General features: G+C 39.3%; 1 protein-coding gene across 1 annotated transcript in view; it reads right to left on the reverse strand.

The window, feature by feature from the left end:
* Positions 1–15,838: 15,838 nt before the first annotated feature.
* The window catches only part of RAB5A (RAB5A, member RAS oncogene family), a 74,071-nt gene continuing 67,598 nt past the window's right edge, over positions 15,839–22,311 (reverse strand). Inside the window, exons 4-6 of the mRNA XM_089691107.1 lie at positions 21,650–21,772; positions 19,083–19,176; positions 15,839–16,980 (exon numbers count right to left, since the gene is read on the reverse strand). Coding sequence (XP_089547233.1) covers positions 16,865–16,980; positions 19,083–19,176; positions 21,650–21,772 — 333 coding nt within the window. The 3' untranslated portion in view covers positions 15,839–16,864. The remainder of the gene's footprint in view (positions 16,981–19,082; positions 19,177–21,649; positions 21,773–22,311) is intronic.

Raw genomic sequence — 22,311 nt, forward strand, 5'->3', positions numbered from 1 at the left:
AAAAACCTGATCTCCTGATGGTCACATACAGCCGGATTTTTGGTTATCTTTAAAATCCTTCTCTTGGGGTATGTCACAGGACACAGAGCATCTTCATATTCATATGGATAGGGTTATGCTGGCACCTTCAGGATACTGGACACTGGCAAAAAAAGGAAAGGCAGCAAGTCCCCTCCCAGATATAACGCTTCCCCATTGGACCAGGCTGCAATTTTTGTAGCAAGCCATGAACCACCAGAAAAAGAAGACGGGACTTGTGTCCCTTAATGTAATTGAAAACAATTATTTTTACAGGTAACCAAAAATTCAACTCTTTTTGTACATCCCAGGACACAGAGCATCTTCATATTCATAACTATAGGGCACACAGAAACCAACTATCAACTCCATAAAAAAATGGAAGAACCTCACAACACTGCTTGCAAGATGTGGTGGCCAAAAAAAGTGTCTTCAGTGGGACAAACATCCACTTGATAAAATTTTGTAAAGGTTTGAATCAAAGATCTGGTAACTTTACAAATCCGAGCTACCAAAGCCTGATGATGAATAGCCCTAGCAGAGTGTGCTTTTAATGGAAAAGGTGGAATCTTACCCTTTAAGACGTAAGCCTGAGACATAAATTGCTGCATCCATCAAGAAAAAGGATATTTAGAAGCTGCTTGGGCCTCAAGAATCATTAAGAGTGAATCCAATTACCAAATAGCAGCAGCTGAGTTCAGATAATACGATGGCACTAGCCATATCCAAGTGTGTCCCCTTTTTACTGAGGATTCAGACAACAGAATGCTAGTTCAATATCCTGGTTCAAATGGATCAAAAAAGTCACCTTAGGCAAAAAGGATGCTTTGGGCTGTAAAACACTTTGTCTTGGTGGAGTATCAGGAATGGTTCCTTGCAGGAAAGAACAGACAATTTCAAAACCCTGTGAGCTGAAGTAATAGCGACCAGAAAAATAAACTTCCAAGTCAGATGGACTAAAAGAATATCCAGAAAGAATTCATATGGAGATTTCTGCAAAACAGAGTGTACCAGGTTGAGGTCCCATGGCTGTCAACTAAGTCTTAACTGGTGGAACAATGTGCGTAACACCTTGACCAAAAGCCCACACCAAAGAATGTAAAGCAATCAGTCTCTGAAAGAGAACTGCTAAGACTGAAATTTGACCTTTGGCTCAAGGCTAGCCCCTGACCTACACTTGATTGAAGGAAGGCCAGAATACGACTGACTACATACCTACTGTACAAGGATGAAACCACCAAGCCGCCCACCAAGAGAAATACATTTTCCAAGTCCTCTTGTAAATCTTCCTGGAAGTTGCCTTCCTAGACTTAAATCAGTATTAAACCCAAAACCAAAATGTTAATATATCGCATCTTACCAATCCTTTGATGTGGTAGCTTTATTAGCTTTCTTTTTTAGGCTTTGTTCTCCTCTGATTTACCTGTAATCTGAAATGCTAATACTGACAATTATGCTGTCCAAAGGTGGCCCCTATGCTCCTTCATCCAGAGTGGAGGAATTAGAATGCCTGTATTAGAATGTCTCCTAAACAACCCCCCAAAAAAACAGCAAACTCAAATACTGCGCTTGGGGATGGACTCAGCTAGGGCTATGGCTGCATCTCAGATGTCCTGGAATGTGCACTCCTTGCTGCCCTCAACGGACCGGGGTAGTCCAAATGCACTGGATATAAAGAAACCAGAGGGCGCACCGGCCTAGTGCATTATTATAAAAAACATTTATTGAAATGATAAAAAATAGGTATCGTACTCACAAAAGAACAGCACTGTCCAATCCACACTACATGCCCATCTGCAATGGGAACCCTAGACTTCTAACAGGCTAACGTGTTTCAAGGACTTTGGGCTCCGAGGAAGAGGCAAAGTCCTCGAAACGCGTTAGCTATTTGTAAGTCCAGGGTTCCCCTTGTGGATGGACATGTAGTGTGGATTGGACAGTGCTGTTCTTTGTGATGTGCCTTTGACTTTTATGCCAATTGTGAGTACAATACCTATTTTTTATCATTTCATTAAATGTTTTGTACTAGACCGGAGCGCCCTCTGTTTGCTTTCTTAGAATGTTTCCACTCTGAATGAATGAGCATAGGGGCCACCTTTGGACAGCATAATTGTCAGTACTAGCATCTCTATGAAGGGAATACATGGATAAATAAAAGCTGATAATTTTAATCATCCCTGTTAGTGGTAAATGATTTGTCTCAACACTCTAACTGCTACATTTGCAAAAGAGCTTGTTCTATTGAAAAACAACAGACTTACTGGCCAGATCACCAGGTGAAATTAAAGGAAAGAAATCTGAAAGAATAAACTAATGCAGCCATCACATCTAATAATTGGTCAGCTGCAATATAATAAATGTTTGCTCTTGGGTTTAATACTGCTTTAAAAAGGGTAGGAATTACCAAATCCAAGATGCCCGGTCCCTTAGGACCGTGGTTTCAACTGCCACACCATCAAAGCCAGCGACCACAAAGCAGGATGGAACATTAGACCTTGAGACAGCAGGACAGGGTTAGTCTGACAACATGTTTACCACGTAGAACTACTAAGTCTAGATTGTAAGCTCGAAAGAGCAGGGCCCTCGATCCCCTCATGTTTTGCATTGTGTTGGTATTGTTCTGTCACATGATCTGTCCCCCTTTGTAATGTACAGCGCTGAGTGAACTATCGGCGCTTTATAAATACTGTATAATAATAATAATAATAATAAAAGTCTGCCTGGGCCAAGCCAGGGTGATCAGAATAGCTGGAATTCCCCTCTATTCAAATCCAACGAAGCAGATGAGGTAGAAGCTGCAACAGTGGGAAATTATATATTAGGGAGAACTGATTCCATGGTATCACTACAGCGAACAGTGCATGTGTCTGATGATCCTGGGTCCAGGATACAAACTTGTCCTGCTTTGCATTGAACCTAAATACCATAAGATCCACATCTGGCGTTCCCCAACGTAGACTCTTGTATAAAGGAGCTATCTGTGTGGAGTGGGGGATGGAAGCAACACTAACCAGCCACACCAGTATAGAGAATGTTCTGAGCAGTCCCTAAGTAACACCTGAAATTTGAAGAGCCATGCTGTTACCTCTAGTCCCACAGAAGAATATTGCTAGGTTTGGGATCTCTAAGCTAGGGCACAGGTGCCAGCATAGGGTTAATCCAGGGCACTGACCATTTTCGCAGGACTCCCCCTAAGTGGCCCAATCTTCACCCGTAATCATGGGCATTGGCATAAGGGCCTTCAGTTACTCAGCCCCCCCATGCGGGGTGGCACTGCCATGGACCTGGATAGCACTCTAGTGGTCCCAAGGCAATATATCATTGCGCAAGGTCCCATTAAATAGGGTTTAGTGCCAACCAGCAACAATACAGGCCGTCCCAGCGTGTGCAGTGTGGGTTCAGGCACCATTCCTCTGAGCCTAGAATAAGCCATAGGACATGGATCCAGATAACACCAGTCTCCTAATCCTAGCTGGAATCGTTGAAAATCTGGCTATTATGATGCAGAGCACTGCAAAGACATGACCATCACCTATGACACTAGCAACAAAACTGGAACCTGGCCTAACAGGGAGGGGATATATCTGGGAGTCTTTCCTTTTTTGACAGTGTCCAATCACCTGAAGGTGTCAGCATAACCCTATCATTATGAACATGAAGCTGCTCTATGTGGATTGTACAAAAAAGAAAGTGCCTCATTTATGGTACCTCAGAACTAAGGCTCGGTTCACACTGTTGTGGGCTGTGCAGCCTGCATTTACTCAGGCATGGCGGCCCATTCATTTTAATGGTCTGCTGTGTCATGTTTCTGGCAGGAAAAAGATGCATTCACCTTTTTAAAAATGCGGTGGCAGGGAACCTGCATGGTCTTTTTGACCATGCAGTTCCCTGTGGTTCCTGCACCCGCAAGCACGCAGCGGGCTGAGATACATGGGGGTGCGATTCAGAATGAATTATTTTTAATTTAATTTTAATTGAGTTTATCTGCAGATTTCCTCTCAGCTCAATGATCACAATTACTATTGCCATTATTATCATTACTATTGCTTTTATCTCTATTTTGATTATTTTTATTCTGATTATTTTGATCATGATAAGGAACTTTTGAGGTATACATATTTTCTTGGAATTTATATATATATATATAGTTTGTATTCTTATGCAAATTAAGGACATATTTTACCTTGGTATTTTTGCCTTTACATATTGTTCACATTTTTTTTTATACAAACTACATATATATATATATATATATATATATATATATATATATATATATATATATATATATGTGTGTTTTTTTCTCTCTTTCTCATATACAGTACTTGTATATCTTTCGTATTTGTTTAAAAGCCCTGAAGAAGGGAGAGTCCTTTCTCCCGAAACAGGTTGGCTTGATGTACTTGTCGTTACTCTCAATAAATGCCTCCTAATCTACCATCAAAAGTGCATTCTTTTAGACATCGTGCGCTCCTTCTTTTCTTCTATTCCAGGTATTCAGAATGAGTGGCAGCCCCATGCGTCTTGAAGAGCAGTGTGATTTGGCTGGGGGAACAGGTGCGATTACCACACCTGCAACCAGCCCCCAAGTGTAAACAAAGTAAGAATTTACCCCTTCAGACTATTTAACCCCTGTAGTACTGGAGTGAGGATCTTTGTTTTAAACAGAGCATGTTTTTATTTCACTTTTAACCTCTTAAGGATGATGCCTCCCAGCCCTTTAAGGGGTTTCTGATGCTGGGAGGTGGGATAGGATTAAGATCACATGACCTCTGTGATTGGCTGTCACAGCTGTCACATGATCGGGAGCTTTCCGTTAGGTGCCAGCAATGGCAACTGTACAAGGAGCTCACACACCAGGAGCTCTTGGCACAGTTTTGTTTACATTTTGGTATGCAAATATGCGGCCTCATGCCATCAAGGCACCCCTCCACCAAGAGGCTGCATATTTGTGTACTCTCAGCACAAACTAATTACGTTTATAATATTTTTCCCCAAGTTCTCTATGTAATTATTAGCCTAGGTATAGATTCACTTTAAGGAAAATAAAAATGCACCAGAAATATGCTGCACGAATATACTGGCCAAAGAAACAGAAGCTTGCTATGAAGAATGATTAATGATTGTCAGATGCTACCTACTGTATATGCTTCAAAGTGTATGTTACCTCAAAATTAATTTTTTTATATATGCGTCTGTTTTTCCCTGAGAATGTTAGTAAATAAACCATCTTTTTTCTTGTCCTTGATTGTTGTCAATACCTGGTTTGCATATCAGAACTCCTTTCTTAGAGTTGCAGGATGCTGTCTGCAACCACAGAGTGCTTGTATCCCCTGTAGTCAGTATGGCCACCTAGCTCCCCCACACAGCCTTTTGCATCTTCAGCCTGTAGGAGTACAGCGCACACTGAAGAATGAACTTCTCCGCTGCGTGTAACATAAAACTCTGCCTACCTGATTCCTTTTGCGATATACCCCCCACTGTGAGGAAGAAGGGTGCAAGGGAGGCTGTATGGTCCCGTGACTGCGGAATAATGAGAAAAAATAATCAAGTGTTTTTACTTTCAATGTTAAATTGCTCTTTGTAATAAAAAATACAAATTCTGCCTTACTACTGGATTTAATTGTCTTGTGTTCATGTTGTACATACTTTAAGAGACACACCTATTGATCTTTGTTTATGATGTTATCCTTCCAAAATTGTCATTATAAATTCACTATTCATTCACTCACAAGTAATGCTGCAATCTTATACTGAGCCATGCATAGAAACTTGCATTTATAACCAGGCAGACTTTATAAATGCTTGTTCAGGGTCAGGCTTGAAGCCTTCTGGGAATTTTTAGTATCCGGATTACCTGTACTCATCCGTCACTTCTATCTCATTATTAAGTGCTACACTGTGATAACACTCCAGAATATTACCTATATTATAATGTGTTATCACAGAATGGCAAATGAGGCAATTAATTACAGGTGTCAAGAGAGTGGGTGGAAGCACAAGTTCTGTTACAGCTTGTGAGCATAAAAGCAATAGAGATATAAAATGAAAATAAGAATAGAAGTATGGATAGCGTCAGTTATTTAAATAAGTACTCCAGAAGGCCAAACGCATGTTTGGACTTGTAAGGGCTTGGTTTTCTCTTAGCAATTACAATTACATGACCTCCAGATAAAGGAAATTGGCTTTTAAAGAAAAATGTGGACTAAGCATTCAGCATTTAGCCTTTGGTTTCCAAACAGCATGTTACCATACAGCTCACTTAATGTGATAACGCTTTCTTCAAATGTGAAAAAATAAAAGAATTCTCGCTTCCAATAATCCCTAGAGCAAGCCCTGAAATTATTTATTAATTTAAGCAGAAGAACATAATTCACATGTACATTATGTGCACTGAAATAATTTCATTTATAGAGGGGGAAAGACAGGATTAATGTTTTTTCATAATAGTTATCCACAATTATTCTCAGTGACCCAAGTGTATTAGCATTAAAAAGGCCTATTGCATGTGCATTTGAAATCTGAAAGCTGGCTTATATTAAGAGCCATTCCTTATATTCATGGGTGTATTGGATAACAAGAAGCTATGTCTATACTGTAGATTGCTCGGAGACATGTTTCTCAAACCTCAGGCAGTGGTGCTCCTCCATCACCACCTTTGTCAGCTGGACATACACAACATGAACAGTCATAGAAAAAATGTACATCGTTCCATTCTTTCTTACCATCAATGAATCAATTAATTTTGTTGGAAAACAATTAAAATTTTCTCTAGAGCTGCTACCTGAATGGAATCCCAGATGTATTAGGCTGCGTTCACACCTACACAGTTTGTTTTTTGTCCGTTTTGCAGTGCCTTTTGCAGTTCGTTTTTACTGTGTTTTGCATTTTGTTCACCTAGTTTTTTTTATTTTAAAGTGGAATTTTTCTTTTCCTGAGCAGAATAAAAATGCAAAATGCAAAACACAGCAAAAACGTGGCAAAAATGCACTACCATGCATTTCAGCAGATTCTCCTTTGGACCCCTCATGTAGCAAAATAGCTGCTTTTAAAATAAGTCCCTGACCCATTCTAAAAATGCAGCAGCTCAAAAAATATATGTGAACATGTTCCATAGGAAACCATGTTAAATGGACTGTAGTGCGTTTCTGCAAAAAGCACAAAAAAAAGGCATTGATGTGAATAGAGCCTTAAAGCTGAACTCCAAAAATTCAGTCACTTTTTAAAATATGCTAGATTACTATTTGTAAAGTCCTGCGTGGTGCATGGTACCTTGTGGACCTATCTTTAATTGACATTTTTACTGGGCACTGGGAGCACAGTATTGCTATACTTCTGGTGCTCCTGGTTGCAAATCCTGCAACGATGAATGCACCCACTTCAGCCAACCTCCCACTTCTCCAGCCCAATCACAGAGCACTCTGTATTATGTGGACCCATTCACAAAATGCCAAGCCTTATGTGAATGGAGAGTGTAGGGGAAGAGCTGCTGCTGTATGAGAAAGGAGCATCACTCCTATCAGAGATATATATATACATACATACGCATACATACATGTCATAAATATGTATATGTGATCATTCATATTTATCTAAGAAATTTGAAAAACATCACCTTTATTTTTCAATACCTCTCCTTTATTGATGCTGAAGGATAAAACTGTCAGTCCCGAAGACTGCACCTTTAGGTCTTGTTTACATGGGTGGCTGGGAGCAGTAAAAACAAGAGGTTGAGCTGCAGTTTTATTGCTCCGCATCCGTCCACATTAAAGATAACAAGCAGTCATCTGGGTCTTACACACACCATGGCAAAAATTATACCTCATGCCACGTTTGGTGGACAGTACTGCTGCCAATGTGACCCATTCAACTGAATGGGGCCATGTTGCAATTGTTAGCCAAATTCTTGACTTGCGGCTGCAACATAGTGTTTTCATAGAAAATACTGGATCAGCTGTCAGGGGAAAAAAAAAAATGGGCGTTCAGGAATCTCACCTGAATGCCTGGCAGCTGTTGCTGTACCACCCTCTGCGCAGAGGGGTGAGTGCTATGGGTCCTTAAAGTCAGCTATGGTAGGGCTTCGAGGCACATCAATTAAGCAGAATATACGATACCACAATGATCTCTGCACTTTGAAACCTAGGTAAGCCTGACAGGCTTAATTGTCTATCTCAATTTAGGCGTGCCCATAAATGATCTCTCTACCGAATATGGTTTAACTGGTAAATACACACACCAGAGAATATCGAATGTGATGTAGAAAGCAGTCTGTGGCACAGTTTAGTCTATAGTTGGCTGCTCTGCATTGTATTATTTTATATGAGGTTGATACAGTTTATAAACTGTTTTTATATGATTTGCTAAATTTTGTATATAATCTTTGTTTTCAAATAAATTTTCAAGGGACACTTGAATGCAGACAGGCAGGTTTTTTTTTATTGCAGAACATACATGCAAAGTCTCCTCTATATTAAAGTTTTGCCTGCCTGTCCACACTAAGCTGCCCACACTTAGCTTATTGTACAGTTTCAGCATTTACTGCAATGAGTGAACACATCATCTCAGCTTTGTCAATCAAAAAGTCCGAAGATCGGGAACCCGGAACAAGACCATCTGAAGATGTCAGTGGCTGGTGAGATAGCTCACCGTATGGCTGGAGTAGCGGTGAATATACTGCAGTTCCGCTTACAATGCAGAGTTTTTCCACAGATTCAGTGTGTAAAAGCACGCTAGGCTTTCTAATTAGAATATGCACATACTGTATGTTTAATTTGCTCTGGTCTCCAAGGGATAAGTCCTGACGTGGCTACAAAATATGTTCAAATTTGATTTAATATTGCTGAACACACACACTCTCATATACAGTGGGGAAAAAAAGTATTTAGTCAGCCACCAATTGTGCAAGTTCGACCACTTAAAAAGATGAGAGAGGCCTGTAATTGGCATCATAGGTACACCTCAACTATGAGAGACAAAATGAGAAAACAAAATCCAGACAATCACATTGGCTGATTTGGAAAGAATTTATTTGCAAATTATGGTGGAAAATAAGTATTTGGTCAATATCAAAAGTTCATCTCAATAGTTTGTTATATATCCTTTGTTGGCAATGACAGAGGTCAAACGTTTCCTGTAAGTCTTCACAAGGTTGGCACACACTGTTGCTGGTATGTTGGCCCATTCCTCCATGCAGATCTCCTCTAGAGCAGTGATGTTTTGGGGCTGTTGCTGGGCAACATGGACTTTCAACTCCCTCCAAAGGTTTTCTATGGGGTTGAGATCTGGAGATTGGCTAGGCCACTCCAGGACCTTGAAATGCTTCTTACGAAGCCAGTCCTTCATTGCCCGGGCAGTATGTTTGGGATCATTGTCATGTTGGAAGACCAAGCCACGTTTCATCTTCAATGCCCTTGCTGATGGAAGGAGGTTGGCACTCAAAATCTCACGATACATGGCCCCATTCATTCTGTCCTGTACATGGATCAGTTGTCCTGGTCACTTTGCAGAGAAACAGCCCCAAAGCGTGATTTTGCCGCCCCCATGCTTCACAGTAGGTATGGTGTTCTTTGGATGCAACTCAGCATTCTCTCTCCTCCAAACACGACGAGTTGTGTTTCTACCAAACAGTTGTATTTTGGTTTCATCTGACCATATGACATACTCCCAATCTTCTGGATCTTCTGGCTCTCTAGCAAACTTCAGATGGGCCCGGACATGTACTGGCTTCAGCAGGGGGACACGTCTGGCACTGCAGGATGAGTCCCTGGCGGCGTAGTGTGTTACTGATGGTAGCCTTTGTTACGTTGGTCTCAGCTCTCTGCAGGTCATTCACTAGGTCCCCCCGTGTGGTCCTGGGATTTTTGCTCACCGTTCTTGTGATCATTTTGACCCCACAGGGTGAGATCCCAGATCGAGGGAGATTATCAGTGGTCTTGTATGTCTTCCATTTTCTAATTATTGCTCCCACAGTTTATTTGTTCACACCAAGCTGCTTGCCTATTGCAGATTCAGTCTTCCCAGCCTGGTGCAGGTCTACAATTTTGTTTCTGGTGTCCTTCGACAGCTCTTTGATCTTCACCATAGTGGAGTTTGGAGTGGGACTGTTTGAGGTTGTGGACAGGTGTCTTTTATACTGATAACAAGTTCAAACAGGTGCCATTGATACAGGTAATGAGTGCAGGACAGAGGAGCCTCTTAAAGAAGAAGGTACAGGTCTGTGAGAGCCAGAAATCTTGCTTGTTTGTAGGTGACCAAATACTTATTTTCCACCATAATTTGCAAATAAATTCTTTCCAAATCAGCCAAATGTGATTGTCTGGATTTTTTTTTCTCATTTTGTCTCTCATAGTTGAGGTCTACCTATGATGCCAATTACAGGCCTCAGTAGGAGAACTTGCACAATTGGTGGCTGACTAAATACTTTTTTGCCCCACTGTATATATATACACATATATATATATATATATATACACATATATATATATACACATACATATATACACATATATACACATATATACACATATATACACACACACACACACACACACACCAGATTCCCAATAAAATGTACCAGGTTTACAACACAAAACATTTTAAGCTAGGAACGGTTTTATTCTTAATTGCCAAAATATGGCAGCTTCCCTTGGCTTCCTGATTAGCAAAAGGTTTCTACAAAATCTAAACTTTACTTCTTAACCAAAGATGTTTCTCATTATGAAATCCAAGAGTGACTCTTGGGCAAATCATTGTTCCAAAACGCTGTAAGAAGATCTAGAGTGAGGAACATACTGTAAATGTTAACACAAAAGCACAGCAGATAGACTAACAAGGTTTATGTAGGTCTTATGTTGTAACCCTACTATCTGATATGCTCATCGTGAAGGCAGTAAATACCAAGTGAAACACATTGCCATTTGAACTCATCATGGCCACCAAAAAGAAACCTCATGTGGAGTTCCCTCATCAACCCTGACTTTATAGTTAAATGTATATACTGTATGTACAATGCTATTAACTAAAACTGCACCAAGAAAAGCATACACCAGTGAAAGCAGTTATACATTTATTAAAAAAATACATATTTTTAAATATGGTTGTGTAAACTTAGGGCACTATTCAGCCAAATGTTTGTGGACCCTTGACCATCACATATGCCTATATTGCCCAAAGTATGTGGAAACCTCTCCAAACATCAGTACCTGACCTCACCAATGCATATTTGGCTGAATAGGCACAAATTACTACAGACACTCTGAAATCTTGCGGAAAGCTTTCCCAGTAGAGTGGAGGCTGTTATAGTCACAAAGTGTGTGACAGGGGAGTAATCCCATAATAATGCTCATGGTTTTGGAATGGGAAATCCTAGAAGCTCGTAAAAATTTGATAGATAGATGTTCACCCTCGTTTACCATCTAGCACAGCCATTTACAACCAGGGCGCCTTTCTTCAGGGGTGACTTGGCAATATGCCTAAAAATTGCCCAAAAATAGTATACAGGCCCTTGAGTGGATCAAACCTACCTTCTAGGTACACCAGAGTTGTTCAACCTGCAGCCCAAGACCACTATGAATGTAGTCCAACATATAAAATCGTAAACTTGATGTTGATTTTTTTTGAATTTTTTTGTAAAAGCACGTTTACACTTCGTGAGCACACAGAGCTGAAGAAAAATTTGAGTGTCTCTTTACTGGACTTATGAGTTTTATCTTCCTAAAGAAAAATATTCTACTCCTCACAATCATACCTTGTTAATGTCGTTAGTTTTCAGCAGCACCTACAGTATATTTGTGAGCAACTATTTAAGGATGAAACACACAAAGGGCAAAATTAGAACCAAAATATCTGATGAGCACCTTGAGAATGGCTCCTACATCCATCGAACCAAATATTGATGCATTAGTTTATCAAAAACAGTGTCAAATATTGCACTAGTTTTATATTGCCCTTTTTACCTTTATAATAACAAAAAATTACAAAAAAAATAAGTTTTATAGCTCAGACAGCTACATTAATCATCGTTAACTTATGATCTGCCTGATTTTTTTGCTCATCAGTGATCCTTATTTTTAATATATTTTGTGTGGCCCAAGACAAGTCCCCTTTTAATGTGGCCCAGAAAGTCAAAATGTTTGACACCCCTGAGTTACACAGCCACAGGTTTTCATTGTGCACCATTACAATGACCTCAGTTGATAAGAAGGTTGAGTACCTGCACAGTATCCTTGTTTGCCCCTCTCCATCAGCACTGAGGTCACATTAGCCGAGTGAGAAACTGAGGGAGAAGAGAAACACTGAAATACTAGTCAGTACCAGTTTGCAAAAGGTGTATTTGCTTTGGAAGAATAAAATCTAATGTCGGGTGTCCTATGTGTGTGGATATTGCTTTTGTTAGTTTGTTACATTTTAGAATGGGGTGCTTCAAAATTGCACAGAATTTTAAAAAGTGTGCCTTAGTTGAAAAAAGAAAAAAAAAAAAAAGTAAAAATGGTGATTTAGCATACCTACATTTGTCCCATTGCTGATTTAGCATACCTACATTTGTCCCAATATCAGCCTCCTGCAATCCCCTTTACTGAAGCACTCACATTTGGGCTTGTGCTTTCAGAAAAACTGCTGCCCAAAATGGCCAGCAGAGTAAGCACAGGGATATTCTTTGCAATGCTGTCAGAGTGGTGATTGAGAATCTAGCTGATGGAGTATCACCCACATCTGCTAATTGACTGCACCAGTGCTATTGATGGGAAGCAATCATTTTTATCAATTCTCAGTCATTTTTAACACTGGCAAGTGTGAAGTGTTTGATCAGATGGAGATTTAAAGCAATCATTTGTTCTCATACTTTACGTCTTTGTCAGACTTACTAATTGGCCTCAAAGCTCTATTTTCGGAAGTAGTTCATGGGAAGCAGAGCATACATTTTTACTCAATGACAAATCTCTTCTTCAGTATCTTCCCCTGTAAAATCCTCCTGCGGCTGGGCAGACTGGAGAACTGCAAATACTGTAGGAAAAGGTAAATCTTTGAAAAGTAAACTGTACAGACACCTTTTTGTATCACAAGCAATACTCCCGCAGTATTTAACAATTTACAGGTCAACTGTAACCGACAATGAAGTGAAACTATAACTGTTAAAGGTCACTTATTTTATTAAGTTTATAGGCTTTTAAACAGACACTGAGCTTCACATTAAGCAGTGAAATATCCAATGCTTTAGGCCTGACAAAGAAAGGTAGAATATCCAGCGTAAATTTGAGCGCAACGAACAGTCGTTCAATTTTTCAATAGTTAGTGTGTTCAATTCAACTGTCAATATCAAATTCTTTATGGGAAAAAAAACTAATGTCATGTTTGAACAAACGATTTTCTAAGCGGGATTAGTGACATTGCAAAAAAAAAAAAAAACCACAAACATTAAAAAGCATTAATGCACATGAGCCTTTTAAGACATTAACCCGGATCAAAAAAAAAAAAAAAAAATAATTCTGAAAACAAAAAATATGTAGATAGGTGGAACATTTCTGAAACACTGATGGGAGAATTGAATGCACTACTGAACAATCCATTCTATTTTTTAATAATATTTTGTTCCATTTTCTAACCATCTTCTTTTCTAACCAATTTTTTGTTCAATTTTCTAACCATCTTTGGCCAGCTGTTATAGAAGTAGCATGTGACTGCCTCCCATGATGCAGTGCTGGGGCCTAGCAGTCAATGGCCAGGCCTATGTCATCAACCATGTCTTATCTTTCACACCAGCTAGGCCACATGCCAAACACAAGTCCCTTGGGCCAAACCCAGCCTGCCAGGCCATTTCATATGGCCCTCACACCTCTCCTGCAGCTGCAGTACCCTCGTCTCTGCCTCCACCTTGTCTCAGTAGTCGGAAGCAGACATGAGATCAGAACTCCTAGAGATCCTGCACTTCTCTGTGCAGCCATGGAGAGGCTTACCTCTGCCCCATCTCAGCAGTTGGCAGCAGAAAAGAGGACAGAACTCAGACTACAAATCCTGCACCTCTCTGTGCAGCTGTAGCACTCCATCACTGCCTCTCCTGGTCTCAGCATACTCCTGATAGTTTGTGGGGGGGGGGGGGGTGTTATTCTGGACATCTAATCTTGCAGAAACAAATGACCCTTTGAGGACCAGCGTAATGCTGATCCATCCCACAATGAAATTGAGTTTGATAACCCTGATCTAGACCTAATGGTCTGGTGTGAGTTTTAGCCTTGAATGGGCAGAGTGATAGCGCTTCTTTAATTTAAGGTTTTATATTTGTTTAATGCAAATAAAATATTTTTAGTAGCACAAGAATTAAAAAACATCATTAGCTTTCTAAAGAGAACACACTAGAAGTTTGCCTTTAACCAGTCAGTAACAGCATGTGATACCCCTTCATTATCAGGCCATTTTGTTAGCATTGCGATGCTTTGACCGACAGTCCGTTTCAATTTATGCATCACTACAAAAAAAAAAAAAAACACATAACATACAACTTGTTACAATATATGTAACTTAATGAAAGGACTATAACAAAGAAAAAATGGTTTAAACACTTTAAAGAAGTTCACCTTTTCAAATAAAAAAAAAAAAAAAAAGTGCATTTACCATTTTTATTCTTAGGAACCTGTAATCAGCAGATCAATGGGAAAATGTCCAGCTCCTGCAGTCTGTCAGTGTAGCTCTTTGCCCCTCTCTCCGAAATGGGCAGGCAGTTACGTCAGTCCTGGGAGAAGCAAAGGCTGATGGTACTTGTAGGCATTCATTCACAGAACAGCTGCACTCCTTTCAAATTGTAACAGCAGGTGCAAGTGTATACTATTTTTTTCAAGCTAGTTTACATTAACCACATCTCGATCGCCCTATAGCAGTTATACTGCTACAGTGAGGCAGGGGTACACAAAATCACATATGTATACGTGATTTTGTACTTCCGAGCCCTACCAGCGCTGCCATTCACAGCCGGGTCCTAACCGGTAATTGACAAGGATCTCCGACAGGGAGGAGGGCTGCTTTGTTTACTAACAGTCCTCCTCCCTGTCGACTCAGGTACACTGCTCTGGATGGCTGTGCACAGCACAGCCATCCAGAGCAGTGTGTTTACAGTGAAGCACCAACACACCGCCCCCCAGTAAAACACTCCCAGCATACCAGTTAACTCTTTGAAATTCCCTCATCTTAACCCCATCCTGCCCAGTGCCATTAGTACGTCAGTGCTTTTTTTTTTTAGCACTGATCACTGTATTGGTGTCACTGGGGATCTTCAGTCACACCAAGACAATTCCCCCCAGTGTCAGTATGCCCATCGCAGTCCCGCTATAATTCGTTGATCGCCACCATTACTAGTGTAAAGAAAAAAAAAATTCCAGTATATATACTGCCATTTGGAAGCACTAACTTTCACAAAAACCAATTTATATGTATCGGGATTTTTTTTTTTTTTTTAGCAAAGACATGTAGCAGAACACATTTTGGCCTAAATTTATGATGAAATTTGATTTTTAAATTTTTTTTTACTGGATATGTTTAATAGCAAAAAGTCAAAAATACTGATTTTTTTCATAATTTTTTTTTTTTTTTTTTATAGAGCAAAAAATAAAAACCTGCACAGGCAATCAAATACCACCGAAAGAAAGTTAAATGTATGGGAAAAAAAGGAAGTAAATTTCATGTGGGTGTAGCATTGCATGACCGCGCAATTGTCAGTTAAAGTAATGCAGCGCCGTAATGTAAAAATTGGCCTGGTCAGGAAGGGGGGTAAATCCTCAGGAGGGCAAGTGCATAATCTTCAGAAAAAAAAGTCACACAAAACAGATCCAGGTAGAGGAAAAACATTAGCTTTTTTATTTCATCATTTTAGTAACTGTACAATTTTAACCAAATCTTACAAGTAACAGAACATATTAAACATAAATGAAGACTACAATCCAGTACCCTATTTACAATACAATTTTACCATCCAATTTTAAGAGAACTAAATGGAGTACACATAATCGTTAGAACATTGTATTTGTACTGGGCAGACAAAAATAAACCCCATAAAAGCAGAATTAACGGATACTAGAGTGTTCTGTGTTCCATGAAGAAAAAAAAATTACATCTCGAATCACTTTGAATAATAAAGCTCACAGGATTCAAACATGATTTTAAGGAGTTGCTTTTAAAATAAAACAAGTCTGTCCCCCAAAGATCTAATGAAAAACAATGGTGGAAGCAAACAGTATATGTTTACTATTTTCCTATGTAAGAAGCAGAACAATTAGTGGCTGATTGTTATACATTAAGAAGCGGAATGTACACTTTACTTATAGAGAAAGTGAAATTCAATGAATACTGTGAAGAAGCAGAAACCATTTTATACCTTTACCTTTTATTAAAAATCATTTACTTAGAACAAAATGATTAAAAGGTTCCATTATGGGTTAATAATTACCATTTTACTAAGCAGACGGATCTGCAATTCATCACAGATAGAGGTTATTTTAGTTATTTCCAAGGTCTGACATTGGGCAACAGTACTTTATTTTTTTGCCTTTAAATTCAATTTCAATATTAAGAGTGTATTTACTACACAAAACTGTTTAACTGCTCTTAGAAATTAATGCATGCATGTTAAAAACCAGATTCAGCACTTAAAGAACTCAGTATTAGGAGTGAGACCACACTGCAAGTCTCTGTAAGTTTAAAGACTCACTGGGCCATGTTAATGTCATTAATACCAAGGGGACTTGCAGCACACTGCGCTGGAGGGTCGGCACTGAGGCTGAAAAAGGGTTAAACACTCAATTGTTATTTTAACAATTAGGAAGCAAGAGAATATCAATACAGTTTAAAAGAACATGAAGGCTTAGTTACTACAGCATTGACTTTTGCTAGGCTGTGCAGTTTCAGTAAGGTCTACTCCTCTTCCTCTAGCCGTGTTGCCTCCGCTTGTCTGTGGTTCTGTTTTGGGAAGCTTTTTAGCTGTAGTAATAAAGAAACAATTAGGATGAGACATATAAAACCTTTATGAAACACTTATTAAGGACCAGGCAAGGAAAGGAAATACGTGTTGGGCCCCATTCACACCTTTTTATTTCAGGAACACAGGAAAAAAACAAAAAACACTCCAAACTGCACATTGCAGTGCCAATAATTCCTAATGATACACCAAACGTAGCAGTTGTGCCTTTATTGCACCAAAACATGCATTTCAAAAAGTGAGAATCACTGCTAAAAAAAAAATAAGGTGCACTTGTTTGTCACGAGCAGGGCAGCCCATTCAAACAACAAATGCAAAAGAAAAGGTATGACTGTAGCCTTAAAATTAAAAAAAAAAAAAAAAAAAAAAGCAATAAAACAACCTTCATCTGGCACCTGTAGTTAGACACTAGGGGGTTATTTACTAAACCTAAGGCATGCTAAATCTGGTGAGAGCTCTGCATAGAAACCAATCAGCTTCCAGGTTTTATTTTTATCAAGGCTTAATTGAACAAGCTGAAGTTAGAAGCCGTTTGGCTACCATGCATAGTTGCACCAGATTTTGCCCTCTCCAGTTTTAGTAAAATCAACCCCCAGATTCACTCAGATCACATTGTGCAAATGCCATTATAATCTAGAGAAGCCCAAATTAACTTGAAAGATCACCTCCCAAAACACCTTGACTATCATGAAATGAGTGAATAAAATACAAATGGATTTTTTCAGCCAAAGATTGTTCCCATGAGACAAGTTCACAGCCAGTGGGGTGGGACAAAATGGCGTGGGGCAAAATTATGTACATAGGAAGCAGGGAAAAAAAAAACCCACAACAATCCAGCAAGCAACTTAGTAATTGTTTAAACCTTTACTATTGTATTGCCCAGTATATGCAAGGATTACAACCTTCCTTTAATGTTTTTCAGAGATCTAGAGCTCAGTCAGTTTCTGCAAATGGGACAGGAAGGGGAAAACCCTCCAACAAGCAAATATACAGTGATCATATGATCCGTATCATGGAATTTACATATGGATCTTATCCTAATCTGGCAAGACTAGACTTTTGGACTGTTCTCTAAAGGACAAAGTAAATCACTAAATTACATTTTTAAATTCAGCACAATGATCTGAGTGCAGTATACCATAGCAAATAGTGTGGGCGGTCATTTCTGGATGAAATATTGCTGTTTACTATTGGCTATTGCTCTTCATACTGACTAAAATTAATTTCTTGTATGCCTTCAAAGCCATCCCCAATCTGATTATCAAGCATCCTGGTAGTCAGAAGAGTATTCAAGGCTAAAACAGAGTTGGAATTAATTTTTTTTGGGGGAGCAAACTCCGCACAGAACATTGAAACTGTGCAGAGACACTCTGGTGGTCAACATGTATAAGATTTTTAAGTCAAGAAAATATCTTTTTCTGGACTTAAAAATCTTATACATGTCGCCCACCAGTGTCTTTTCACGGTTTGTATTTATTTTTAATTAACGCCATTTAGCGCTAAATACGGACTACCAGGATGCTTGATAATTAGATGGGCAGGCACTAGAAAGTTTTTATGCATTTAAGTTATGTTAAAACTCAAAGTGTATCACCTGTAATTAAAGTGGCTATAAGAACTAGACATGAAAAATGAACAAAGCACATCTCTGTACAGCGTGTACTCGCCTGAATCCAAAGCACCTGGTGTGAATCCTCTCTCTTTGCACGAGTCACTGAAAAGACTCTAAGCTGACAACAGCCTCAAGAGAGATGACTGCTTCACCTCCAGCACACAGCAGGTGACTCCTAGTCTCAGCTCTGCTTGTTTTTCTATGAGCCTGTTAGAAGAAGATGTGTCCTTTCATCAGATCCCCACCCTTGCTTTCTAGAGCTGAGTGATGGAGTGTAAAATGTGTGTTCAGAAGGATGAAGAGGCAAGAGGGTTACAGATAAATGAGTACAACTTGTGTAGGAGGATTCCTTTAATTTCCTAAGGCTAGTCACTTCACTGGGTATATGTAGGGGTTTACAACCATTTTCTATATTAAATTGTCATACAACTGGAGTATACAAGTACATTTTTGAAATCCATATTGCCTCTCCTGTATGGCAGATGCACTTACCTATTGCCATAAATATTTCATTCACGTTTGCTGATGTCTTGGCAGAAGTCTCCATAAACAACAAGCTGTTGTCATCTGCATAGGCTTGAGCTTCCTGTAAAACAATTCAATACTTGTTCACTGAACATTCATTAGAACGATAGAGATGTAGTCTCATTTTAGGCTAGGTTCACATAGATTTTCCTGACTCTTTCAGTGTGATTTCAAGGGGTTGTTGTTCAGCAATTCAGGTGCGTTCTGGCAGCGTTCTCAGTCATCTAAATTAGAAACTAAAAAAACTCTCGCTCAGATGACCTGTGATATGCTTAAAAAATCCCAACAAAAACAAAAAAAAAAACCAAACAACTGATGCTGCTGCTCAAGTTTAAATCACTATAGATCTGAACTTTGTCATAACACCGCACATACAGTTGTGTTCAAAATAATAGCAGTATGTTTACAAAAGTGAATAAAGCTCAAAATCCTCCTAATAGCTTTTATTTCCATACACACAAATGCATTGGGAACACTACACATTCTATTCCAAATCAAAACATGAAGAAAAATATATCAAATTTGTGTTGTTCCTCTAAAAAAAAAAGTGAATAAAAGTGAATAGCAGACTGTTCAAAAATATAGCAGTGTTTGTATTCTTCTTTACAAACTCAAACATTCACTATATAAACTGAAAAATGTTTGAAGATTTTGCTTTCCTTTGAATCACTTAATGAATATTTAGTTGTATAAGCACTGTTTCTGAGAACTGCTGTACATCTGTGTTGCATGGAGTCACCCAACTTCTGGCACCTGTGAACAGGTATTCCAGCCCAGGATGATTGGACTACATTCCACAGTTCTTCTCTATTTCTTGGTTTTGCCTCAGAAACTGCATTTTTGATGTCACCCCACAAGTTTTCTATTAGATTAAGATCCGGGGATTGGGCTGGCCACTCCATAACGTCAATCTTGTTGGTCTGGAACCAGGATGTTGCACATTTACTGGTGTGTTTGTCTTGTTGGAACACCCATTTCAAGGGCATTTCCTCTTCAGCATAAGGCAGCATGACCTCTTCAAGTATTCTGATGCATTCAAACTGATCCATTATCCCTGGTATGCGATAAATAGGCCCAACACCGTAGTATGAGAAACATCCCCATATCATGATGCTTGCGCAACCATGCTTCACTGTCTTCACAGTGTACTGTGGCTTGAATTCAGTGTTTGGGGGTCGTCTGACAAACTGTCTCCGGCCACTAGACCCAAAAAGAACAATCTTACTTTCATCAGTCCACAAAATGTTGCGCCATTTCTCTTTAGGCCAGTCAATGTGCTCTTTGGCAAATTGTAACCTCTTCAGCACACGTCTTTTTTTCAACAGTGGGACTTTGCGGGGGCTTCTTGCAGATAGCTTGGCTTCACATAGGCGTCTTCTAATTGTAACAGTACTCACAGGTAACTTTAGACCTTCTTTCATCTTCCTGGAGCTGATTGTTGGCTGAGTCCTTGCCATTTTGGCTATTCTTCTATCCATTCGAATGGTAGTTTTTCGCTTTCTTCCACGTCTTTCAGGTTTTGGTTGTCATTTTAAAGCATTTGCGATCATTTTAGCTGAACAGCCTATCATTTTCTGCACTTCTTTATATGTTTTCCCCTCTCAAATCACCTTTTTAATCAAGGTACGCTGTTCTTCTGAACAATGTCTGGAACGACCCATTTTCCTCCTCAGAATTTCAGAGAGAAATGCACTGTAACCAGCATGTACAACATTTGCTGCCTTCCTTCCTTAAATAAGGGCAATAATTGCCACCTGTTTTTCAAAGAATGAATGACCTCACTAATAGAACTCCACACTGCTATTTTGAACATGCCCCTTTCAATTAGTGATTCAATTACACAGAATCAGCAGCATGCATGTCATGACTGTTGGGTCTGTTGGATTTCTATTACTCTACTACACCTGCTAATAAATTATTTGCCATGTAGAAATATTTCTACCAAAACCAGTGATTGATCAGGTTAGTGATGTCTGACTGCTATTAATTTGAACACAACTGTAACAGTATAATTGTCCTTCAATGTCCAAAAATAAATAAAAACAATGCCCCACGATCCTGACTGCCACTATACCTGGAGTGACACCACTGCTTGGCATAAATCCAGTTTACATTCTGTGATGATAAAGGCCATTTACACTCGTAATCAAGATAATGTGCTGAAACACATTCTTCTGAACTAAAACATTGTGTTCATTCTGGTAATAATGACATTAAATAAAATCACACACTATAAAAAAAATCAAGCATCCATTGACACTGGTTTACCACAATATAAAAAGGAAGTAAAAAGCAATTATAATGGTTTGAAATGAAAACGAACATTAGGCAAGAACAAGGCAGGATTGACAGAAATAGCAATTATACTCTATAATTATAGCTTTGTATTGCACGCAGATGTATCCCAAGACAAAAACACTGCAATTACTTTAAGATACAAAACACATTCTTGTGCACGAATGATAAAGACATTATTAGCTAGGTGAAAGGTATAAAATGAATTCTATGAATTAAGCAGAAAAGGCCAAGCTTACCTGAAAGTCCACAGCTCGCTTGGAAGCAAGATCGGCTTTGTTACCAGACAAAGCTATCACAATATTGGGACTTGCTTGTCTCTGAAGTTCTTTCACCCAGTTCTTCGCTCTTGCAAACGATTCCTGAAACATATTTAATTCACAAGTCTAGATTATGGTATGCTTCTGCATGGCAGCAAGGCTAAAATATAGTAACTTCCAGTATATTCAAACAGAATACAATTTAAAGCTGATCTTCACGCTGTACCCCCCCATTTTTTTTAGACCTGGTTGCTAGTCCTGTACAGTTAAGGTATTCACCTGCCCAGCAGATCCAGCGCTGTCCTACTGAGATCCGCTTCTGTTCTGCCCCCACTCAGTCCTGTGCTGCCATCTCTTTTGTTGACGTCATCAGGAAGCTGCCAGTTCAGCCAGCAGCTCTCTAATGACATGCTTCTAGGCCCCACCCCCTCCTCCTTTCTCAGTGAAAGACTAAGCCTCTGGGGATATGTGATGCACATATCCTAGGAGATTGAGGGGAAAATTAAAAAAAAAAAAAAAAAAAAAAATCGCAAGTCATTCACCTAGGGCCTAGGCGAAGGGGGTCAAGGGATGGGGGGAGGGCCACAGCTTTAATTGAAGAAGAAAAAAAAAAAAAAAAAAAAAAAAGAGAAAGAAAGCCT

This window comes from Staurois parvus, unplaced genomic scaffold (assembly GCF_062004578.1).
Source record: "Staurois parvus isolate SC_StPar_1 unplaced genomic scaffold, SC_StPar_1.0 ptg000021l, whole genome shotgun sequence".
Taxonomy (NCBI): Eukaryota; Metazoa; Chordata; class Amphibia; order Anura; family Ranidae; genus Staurois; species Staurois parvus.